This window comes from Apium graveolens, chromosome 9 (assembly GCF_009905375.1).
Source record: "Apium graveolens cultivar Ventura chromosome 9, ASM990537v1, whole genome shotgun sequence".
NCBI classification, from domain to species: Eukaryota; Viridiplantae; Streptophyta; class Magnoliopsida; order Apiales; family Apiaceae; genus Apium; species Apium graveolens.
Window position 1 is genome coordinate 286,055,377 of NC_133655.1, and position 10,144 is coordinate 286,065,520.

Genomic DNA, 10,144 nt, shown 5'->3' on the forward strand with positions numbered 1-10,144 from the left:
CGTTGTCAGGGATATATCAGGGACACCAATGCAGCAATGCATGTTTATAATGTGTGGTCTTCACACCAAAGCATGTTTACAATGCGTGGTCTTCATATTCCATGAACAGTTGCGTTTATTTGTGATATTTAGGATCATTTTCTGATATTGTGATATTTTGGACCATTTACTCCCAATATGTGATATTCAGGGCCTTTTTTCAGGTTTTCCCTCCTACATTATAAATAAAAATAAAAAAATCAAATACCATCACTTAAAATCATGATTTTAAATCTTTTTTCCAATTGCCCATCCCACAACTATAGACACCTATATAAACATCATAATTTCAATTTTCCCTCTGTCTATTCAAACCCTCAACCATATTTCACACTATTTCCCCCAATTTCAACTAGGGTTAGGGTTTCAACACAATCATGTACAACGGAACCGGATTACAAACCGCAAGAGGCTCCGGAACCAACGCCTATACTCAAACCAACAAGTTCACCGTCAAACACAAACCCTTCAATTCAACCCAAGGCACTGCCTGTGTTTCGAAAAAGCCGAATAAAGATATCCTTGATCATGATCGAAAGCGGAAAATAGAGGTACGGCTTGTTGAGCTAGAAGAGGAGTTGATTGATCAGGGGTTTAGTGAGGAGGAGGTTAAGGAAAAGCTGGACGTGGCTCGTCGAAAGATGGAGGATGATAAGGAGGATGGAGATGTCGGTGTCTTCGAGAAAAGGTAGCTCGATAAATAAATTATCTCGACAAATTAATTATTTTTTGAGTCCTTATGTAATTGAGAGAATGTAATTGTAGACTCGATAAATTAATTCTTTTCCCGAGTCCTAGAGAGAATGTAATGTAATTGTAGCCTCGATAAATGATGAAATCCTCTAGTTCAAAAGGTAGCTCGATAAATTAATTATTTTCCGAGTCCTTAAATAATAGAGAGAATGTAATTGTAGCCTCAATAAATTAATTATTTTATCAGTCCCTAGATAATAGATACTATGTGACTGTAGCCTCCATAATTGATGAAATCGTGTAGTTCTGTGGGTATTCATCTATCAAATTTTAGTTGGAGTATTGTTTAATATATTATATATAGTGGTGGTTTTATTTGCTATGGTAGTAGCTTGATAAATAAAGAATCTCGAAAAATTAATAATTTTCTGAGTCCCTATTACGTAATAGAGAGAATGTAATTGTAACATCGATAAACGATAAAGTCCTCTAGTTCAAAAGGCAGGTTGATAATTTAATAATTTTACCAGTCCCTACGCAATAGAGACAATGTAATTGTAGCCTCAATAAATGATGAAATCCTTCGTGGCAAAAGAAAAATGATGAATCCCTAGTTCCGTGGGTAATCGTTTATCAAATTTTAGTTGTAGTATTGTTAAATATAACATTTATAGTGGTGGATTTATTTGTTAAGGTAGTATCTTGATAAATAAATAATCTCCAAAAATTAATAATTTTCTCAGTCTCTACATAATAGAGACAATGTAATTGTAGCCTCAATAAATGATAAAATCCTTTAGTTCTGTGGGTATCCATTTATCAAATTTTAATTGCAGTATTGTTAAATACTATTATGTATATAGTGGTGGCTTTATTTTTATGCTAGAAATTTTGGGTGTTTGAGAGGGTTTCGGATAATTGGATCGTTTAGTTTTATAGATGTATTATATATGTAGGCGTGCATTTGAAGAGGAATATTTTAGCTTTTGAACTGTACAAATAGGGATCATATATGCTTTTAAATGTTTTGTGCTTTTTAGCTAGTTGCTGATTTTTGTTGTAAAAATTCCGGTTAGTTTGCTTAATTATTTAAGTAATTGCTAGATTATCCTCAATTAAGTTGATTTTGGTTAAATCTCTTACAGAATCAATGATGTTTTCAACTTTTGGTGTTTTTATAATTTTGTATGTTCTTAAAATACATGCTCTCTTTGTATCTACTTTCTTTAGTACTTTTTATTAGTTCCTGTTGCTTTTAATAATATATAACCAAATGAGGAGTGAACATGAAGAGCATTGTTGGAGATGAATGCACACTAAATTGCTAAGAGCTAATAATCAATATTATATTTCAGAGTGACTTAATAGTCTCATGGAGATGCTCTATTGCAGCCCGGGGAGTTAGGAAACAAGCTTATTGATTAGGGTTTTAGTGAGGATGATGTTGCAGAGAAGCTCGACGTGGTTCGTCGAAATCTGGAAGTTGATGTAGTTTTGGAAGATGTATAAAACCTCGATAAATATGTATTCAATAAATGTTTTTTTTAATAATAGAGACAATGTATGGTTAACCTCGACAAATGAATAAAATCCTCTTGTTCTTCGTTTATCAAATTTTGATTGTAGTAATAATAAATAGAACATATATATAGTGGTGGCTTTATTTTTATGGTAAAAACTTTCGGTTTTTGAGAGGGTTTTGGATAATTGGATTGTTTTAGTTTTATATGTGATGTTTAATATATGTAGGCCTGTGTTTGAATACGGTTCATGTTAGCTTACGAACTGTCCAGAGTCCAGACAGGGATCATATATACTTATAAGTCTTTGTTGTTTTTAGTTCGTTGCTGATTTTTGCAGTAAAAATATTTCAATTAGTTTGCTTAATCGCTTAGGTAATCGCTAGATTATCCTCGACTGAATAATTTTGGTTAAATCCTGTGCAGAATGGATGATGCTTAGAACTTTTTGGTGTTTTTATGATTTTTTTATGTTTTTAGTTTTGTATGGGATGCATTATGTATATAAGGAGAAATTGCTATGTGTGTTCTGGTGTATGCTATTGCTGGTCTAGGCGCTTTTATGGGTCCACTTGAAATCTGAAGGTAGAGAAAGTGCAAAATTAGTGAAAAGAAAGATTAGTAGAAGATAGTTCAAATAAGTCTTTAAGAAAATTTTTATTCTAATTTTGTCTAGGGAAGAAACGAAGTGAAGAGGGGTCAAATACCCAACTCATAAAGTTTTTTTGGTAAATTTATGGACTACCTTGGTGAAAGATTGTACATCCTTCACTGTAGGAATGTTGGGGCCTACAGCATAAAGCCATGTAACACTGAAACCATAAACACACCTACACCATCTTTATAGTGTACTGGTATGTTTGTGAAAATTCTATTTGATGCTATATTTATTATCTCTTCTGAGGACATAATGTCATCTCTGTAGTTTTGATGAATAAACCAAGTTGTGACAAACAAGATTTGCTTTGTTTGGAGTTGCACTGTTAATGAAATTATACATGTGACATGTATTTGATTACCAATTAGAGATGAAATAATTTTAATTCTGGGGTTCATGATGCCCATTTTTTCATGTTGAAGATTAGATAGAGATGGTGAAAGGCATACACTTATATGTAGGTTTTTTTTTACAAGAACACAAAAAGGACACTGAAATTTTTTATGCGCATTATGTTAGTGTGATATACGAGTTTTCAGTTCTTTTTCATTTCATTTGATTTGTTATTTTTTTTGAATAGCAGAGCTTAAGATGTAAAAGTAGACCAGGACCTGTTACAATATGTGTATTGTTACTGTATCACGTAAACATTTATGAAAACTATAGTAAACTGAGTTTATATGCCTTTCCATTGTGAAATTTTTACAGACTTTGTAATGGGTGTTTACAGGGTGTTTTGACACAGAGTATATAATTTACGGTAATTTATAAACAAGAATTTCATTAATTGTTCATTGCGTACTTTAGAATCCTTCAACATTAAATATTTAGATATACACACTAGAGAACATAAAATGAAGAATACAATTTGATTAACCCTACATCAAACTTGCTCTATGATCATGCATCCCTATACAACCACTCAATCTCAACCAAGTTTACCGTTCAGAGGTAACTACTTTTTTCTTTTTTGGTAGCCTACCTAACTATACATTGGATGTGAATAAAAGCATTACATTAGTAACTGCCACCTTCATATGACTAGAAGCAGCTGTTCTACCACAAATTAGGCTCTGGGGATGGGATTGTTCCGCTAAAATGCCAAAATTTGCTTCGTCGAGCACATGTGGTCCACTTTATTTCTACCTATTCCCGCTGATAAATTAGATTACTAAAAGAATCTCATCCACTTCTTTGTAAACTGTTGCAGCCAACTATACGGGGAAGTTGAAATGGTTTTGGGATGTGATCCCCGCCTTCTAGTAGCACTAATAGCAGATTTAGAATCAACCACCTCTAGAAGGGCCTCTCTGGCATCTTTAGTAGTAGCAGAGTTTGGAAGACAAGGTTGTGCTTTGATCTTAACTGGTTTCCCGAGCTTTGACTTATCTTCCATTCCAGCAATTTCAAGTGCTTTCGAACATATGGGAAACCCAGAATCATCCCAGGATTCCAATATCACACCAGACCCAAGACAGGTCTTTTCATAGTAGAAGGCTGCAAATTGTCCAGCTGCAAGACCTTGATCATCTTCAGATAACTGTACAACTGCTACTTTATCATTACTATTTTCACCAGATTCAAGTAACAAACTGCAATCATAGAAACCAGGGCCATGTCGAACCTAAATTGGTGTAAGATGTACACAGAATAGTGACCGTCAGATATTAGCAGACAATAACAGAGAATTATGCACTGCAGATCAAACTACTGTAAGGGTAATACCCCGCACATTAAAGCCACAAACAAAAAGGCTATTTACATATATGATGGGACATGCCGGTCTGCAACTGGGAATTAATTAGCAAAATTGAATAAAATATTAAAATCTCTTATATTTCTAGCAGGGGCGATTCCAGCACCAAGGGAGGGGGGACAATTGTCACCCCATTTTTTTTAAAATTATACTTTTATTATGTACCCCCATTAATGAGTTACTTAATGTGTTTAGTATGTTTTATGGAGAGAAATTTACCTTCTAATATTAGTCACGTGCTATAATACATCATTTTCAGTCAATGAAAACTCATCGAGAAAAAATATAAGATCATGTACGAATTTTTTTAACAACTTGTACCCAAATTTGTAAAATCCTGGAATCGCCACTGATTTCTAGTGCAGTAGGGTAACCACGTACAGGATTCCATTACAAACCAAGTGAAAACAATATCGTTCTTCCTTGATTTCATAGATATTTAGTTACACTATAATCGTATCTCAAGAATTACTGTCACAAAGACACAAAACTAAGAGTTTTGGTGTTATCAACTGGTTTGTTACAATGGCTGCCACAGGCCTACTTTCACAATGCAACTAGACATTCATGAAGTGCCGCACAAATAGGACTCCGAACCCTAACTCAATGAATGGAAATAGATAGATATTTAATAAGTTAAACTTCTTTGAAAATCTCCATTCTAATATTTTAATTGATCAACTGAACATGCCTAAGGATGTCTGGCAAAGGCATACATATATATTTAAACATAGGGTTTATGTACCTTGCACCGCAGATTGCTGATCTCATTTGGATGCTCCCCACAAAGCCATTTGAAGGATCCAACTCGAAAAGATCGCCTTCTTTTATCAACAGAGAAGTAGCTCCTTGATACGAAGACTACATTATTTTTGGTATCTTTCTCTACGACATACCTGCACGTGATACTGCAAAATTAAAATTCTCTGTGCAGGTTTTTTGAACATATAGTATTACAAATATGGGCTTCATTCCATCAAATTTTTTGATCAAATTAATTTATTCATCATACTCAACATATTAAGGGATTGAAATGGTATCTTCTCCTCTTTAACAAGGAAAACAGAGGAAATTTAGCAAAAAAAAAACTGAGGAAGCTCAGTTGCTGCTAAGAGTACAGTAGTTTGTATATTGTAACAAGTAAAATAAAAACCGTACTCATTCTGACAAGAATGATGAATTGCATTGTTAACTTTCACTAACATTTGATATTCATTACTTCTCAAAATTTAAATTGTCAATGGAAATCAGCATAGAACCTCTATTAACGAAATTTTAACCATGGCTAAACAACTCATTTGACAACAAATAATTAATTAAATGGCTTACCAAGGTCCCCCAGGAAGCCGTAAACCTTGACGTTGACCAATTGTGTAGAACCAAAATCCCCTGTGTGTACCCAGAAAGTCTCCTGTCTCCGCTTCCAATATTACACCTTCTCTCTCACCAATATGTCTTGCCACAAATTCACTGAACTTTATCTGGAAATAAAACCAACTACATTCACATAATAACTGGTAATTAAACTTGTAGTCTGTAGACAAACAAATTTGATACAATAATAAAGTTAAATATATGATTTTTTCTCAAATAATTTGCTGTTAAGCTGCAAATTGTAGATCAGTTCAACTATATTTAGTTTCGGAACCTGACATACACATATATAGACAGTCATATAGATTAAAAAACAGCAGCACGTTCATCAGACCTATTGCCAGGAATGTTTTTCCCGATACAAAATAAAGTATCAGAATTTGTTTTTTAATGAACTATTTCATATTTGTCGTGGTAGTTGTCCAAGACATACCTTACCAAGGAAGCATACTCCTTGTGAATCCTTTCTATCCTTGTTTGGCAAATCAAAACTCGTGGCAATTTTGCGGACTACATCCTGCAAAACAGTGACAGAAGAAACATAAGAAAAAAATGAAATGTGCTCCCATATAAAAAGTTGTAGCTATAGAATTGAGGGGCTTGTCCTGCAAAAAGCAAAATATTAGTCCATGTATTAATTTACAAATAGATTATACATTAGATTTTGGTAAAACGAAACACTTAATAAGTTTAGTAAGAACAAAAAAGGCTTATAAAATAAAAAACTAGTCCAGTCGCCAATAATGATTGAGCTCCAATATCTATAAACAATGTGTTACTTTAGAACTCGATCATTTGACCACTAAAAATTGAGCATTCCTTTAACAATTGAAAATTTTACAAAATGGAAAGGACAACTCAAACCTCACCTAACCTTTGGAATACATCCTAGAGGAAAAATCAATCTTCTAAGCTGAGACTGAGAAAGATGTGAAAGAAAGTAGGTTTGATCCTTGACCTGAAAACAAGAAGGATTAAGAGATAAGATCACAATAGATGCACAAAATTACCTAAACTTTACATAATAATTTAATATAAAACAATAAAACTGATGCCCAGGTCTTAAAAGTTACTCCCTCCGTCCCTCCCAATTGTTATCATTTCTGGGAGAGTGTCCGGCACGCATTTTAAGATGAATACAAAGTATAGTTCTATAACTTTGTTTAAAAAATTTCTTTTTCTGAATAAAAATAGAATGTTTAAACTTTTATTCAGAAAAATAAAATTTTTAAAAAAATTTAAAGAACTATATTTTATCTTCATCTTAAAATGCGTGTCGGACACTCTCCAAGAAACGATAACAATTGGGAGGGACGGAGGGAGTATTTGTTAAAGGTAATGCAAGAATTAACGCAACTCGTGCCACCAAAAAAAGGTATGTGAGCACTTCATCTGTCAACTAGCATCAAGTGCCTATATACAAGATCTCATGCAGCTACAATAAATTAGACAATGCATCCAGATTGATGTTCGCGACATCAAATCCAATATGATAAACACATAGAACATGAGTAAATACCACTAAAATTTCCAGAATTATTTATAGCAACGAGAAAATACTTCAAAAGCTAGAAGTTTATATTGACAAACTTCCAGATATACCATATCTTCTGAGAGTTGTAGGACAGAAGGTCCACTTGTTTGCTCCGTACATTCGTGAATGACTTTTGCATAATGTCCAGAAGCAACAAAGTCAAAGCCCATATTACTAATTGCATCCATAAAGGCGCCTACAAATTTTTTTAGAAAAAGGAAAGAAGTGTATAAATTAGATGCAAGAGGTAAAATAACAAATTCTTCGTAGACTAAAAAACCATACCAAACTTTATTCTCGTATTGCAAAGAACATCTGGATTTGGAGTTCGGCCGCACCGATACTCTTCAATAATATATGATACCTGGACATGATACGGTAGGTTTCAGCTATAACTATTTTTACAAAACAACTAGAACTGACCCTTTAAAATATATATGTTCCTATTATACACATTTAACTTCTAAACTGTATTCACTATTGAGCCAAACAACTACTTAGCCCCTACCCACTTTAGCCCTGATAATCAGAATAAACAATTTATTGAAGGAAAGATGATGGCATGAAGCAAAGCTCGTGCCATGATACAGAGTAGAGTCTTTACAGTTAAAGAAATGACCAGGCAACAGAACCTTTTAACAGAATATATAACCATGCGATTCTTACCACATTACTCCAATACTCATCTGTCAAATGCACTACTTCCAGGGGCACGTCAACCTGAAAAGAATATTAATTCACAATTAGTAGAAATGTTCGCTCCCCTGCCTTGCACAAATGATAAAACTATAAACTCGGACTACTTAAAAAGAAATTAAAATTGTTTCAATATGCAGTCGAATCTATAGCTTCCCACTTGTACAATACAGTGCTACAATATAAAAACTTTAATCAGAATCATTTGAAGAAAATTGAATTGTTCCATACCCCAATCTAAGTGATCAATTTTTTCACAATTTAATGCAGTTATCCATAGCAATATAACGGTAATTAGTATGAAGATACGGATAATGGACCTGATTGCAAACAGCCTTAGCATATTTCAGATCATCTTCCCAAGGACATTCAGACCAGAAATTCTCAAAGTCCTCCTGAGATTAAAATCAGGTAAACGAAAAAAACAATATCAGAAAATGCCAAACACCTATCCAAATACTAAACATGAATCCCTCAGTACAACACTCCAGGTATCACTAATTCACTTCCAATAGAGTATGCGCCTATGCATGATACACACACATATCCAAATATACCAGTCGAAACAAAAAACTCACATCTTTGGCATAATTGTAAGTAATCACAATAAATACACACACATATCCAAATAAAATTGTCAAAACAAAAAGGTTGCTTCTTTAGCATAACCACGAGCAATAACTATAAATGTACAAACACACACACACACACTATGCATACACATCCAAATTGAATCTCAAACATGCAAAAAGCTCACATCTTTACTGCTGAATGAGCTCAATTACAACAAGTACAAGTTAAAAATAGACAATCACACATTCAATAGCATTTTGACAAATATATATATCCAAGTACAAAAATCTCAATAAATAACATCAGCACTGCATTTTAAATTTTCCGCTCCCAAGACTATTCACCTATAATTTTGTCCAGTACAAAAATAACATCAACACCGTATTTCTAATCCTAAAAATGAATAAAATTCTCCTGTCCCGAGACTATTAACATATACCTGAAAACAATACTATTTTCGGTACCAACATAACATAAACTCCGTATTTATAATCTCAATAAATGAATAAAATTCTCGTTCCCAAGACTATTCACATATACCTGAAAACAATACTTTTTTTGGGTACCAACATAACATAAACTCCGTATTTATAATCTCAATAAATGAATAATATTCTCCGGTCCCGAGACTATTCACATATACCTGAAAACAATATTTTTTTTCGGTACCAACATAATTACGAAACTGTATTTATAATCTCGATAAATGAATAAAATTCTCCGCATACCTGAAACCAAATCTTAAGATAAAAACCAGTACACGAGTGCCCCGCAGCATGTAAAAGCCTAAGAGCAACACTACTATCCACGCCGCCGCTAATAAGAACAGCGACATTGAGACGCTTATTTGGCATACAACATGACAAGTAAAGTGGATCAATTTCAACATTTGAAGTTGAATTAGAAGATAGAGCTGTTGCTGATGTGGAGAGATTGAAACGACGTCGTATTGGGTGAAAGAAAGAGGGGTTAGGGTTAGGGTTTTTGAAGGGGTTTATGAGGGTGGTGGTGAGGAGGTGAGTGGACATTATTGTTCTAATCCTTCGCATTTCGGGAAGTTGTGAGTCAAACTTAGAGCCTAACTCGGACTAGGTTTTATAACCAGAGTGTTTAAATCAAGTGTCTCGAGGGAAATCGGGATTGCTCGGTAGAGGTACGTTTTAATGATGAATAGGATGATCGGTAATTAATAGGAATATTAATCAAAAATAATTTATTTAATAAATAATAAATAATAATTTTATTTAAATATCCCTAACCTTTTATAAGAATTAAAAAAATAAAATAACATATTATTAATT

At 33.5% G+C, this 10,144-nt stretch overlaps 2 protein-coding genes across 2 annotated transcripts; one reads left to right on the top strand and one right to left on the bottom strand.

The window, feature by feature from the left end:
• The first annotated feature begins 300 nt into the window (after window positions 1-300).
• On the top strand, window positions 301-2,346 carry LOC141684505 (uncharacterized). The gene is made up of 2 exons (XM_074489520.1): window positions 301-727; window positions 2,088-2,346. The coding sequence occupies exons 1-2, from the start codon at window positions 417-419 to the stop codon at window positions 2,095-2,097; spliced, it is 321 nt and encodes a 106-aa protein (XP_074345621.1). The 5' UTR covers window positions 301-416; the 3' UTR covers window positions 2,098-2,346.
• A 1,325-nt stretch (window positions 2,347-3,671) lies between these two features.
• Window positions 3,672-9,920, bottom strand: LOC141684726 (uncharacterized). The gene is made up of 10 exons (XM_074489828.1): window positions 9,572-9,920; window positions 8,591-8,665; window positions 8,241-8,294; window positions 7,860-7,938; window positions 7,643-7,770; window positions 6,915-6,998; window positions 6,474-6,557; window positions 5,996-6,147; window positions 5,412-5,562; window positions 3,672-4,534 (listed from the first exon to the last, which is right to left on the bottom strand). The coding sequence occupies exons 1-10, from the start codon at window positions 9,890-9,892 to the stop codon at window positions 4,082-4,084; spliced, it is 1,581 nt and encodes a 526-aa protein (XP_074345929.1). The 5' UTR covers window positions 9,893-9,920; the 3' UTR covers window positions 3,672-4,081.
• Window positions 9,921-10,144: the final 224 nt, after the last annotated feature.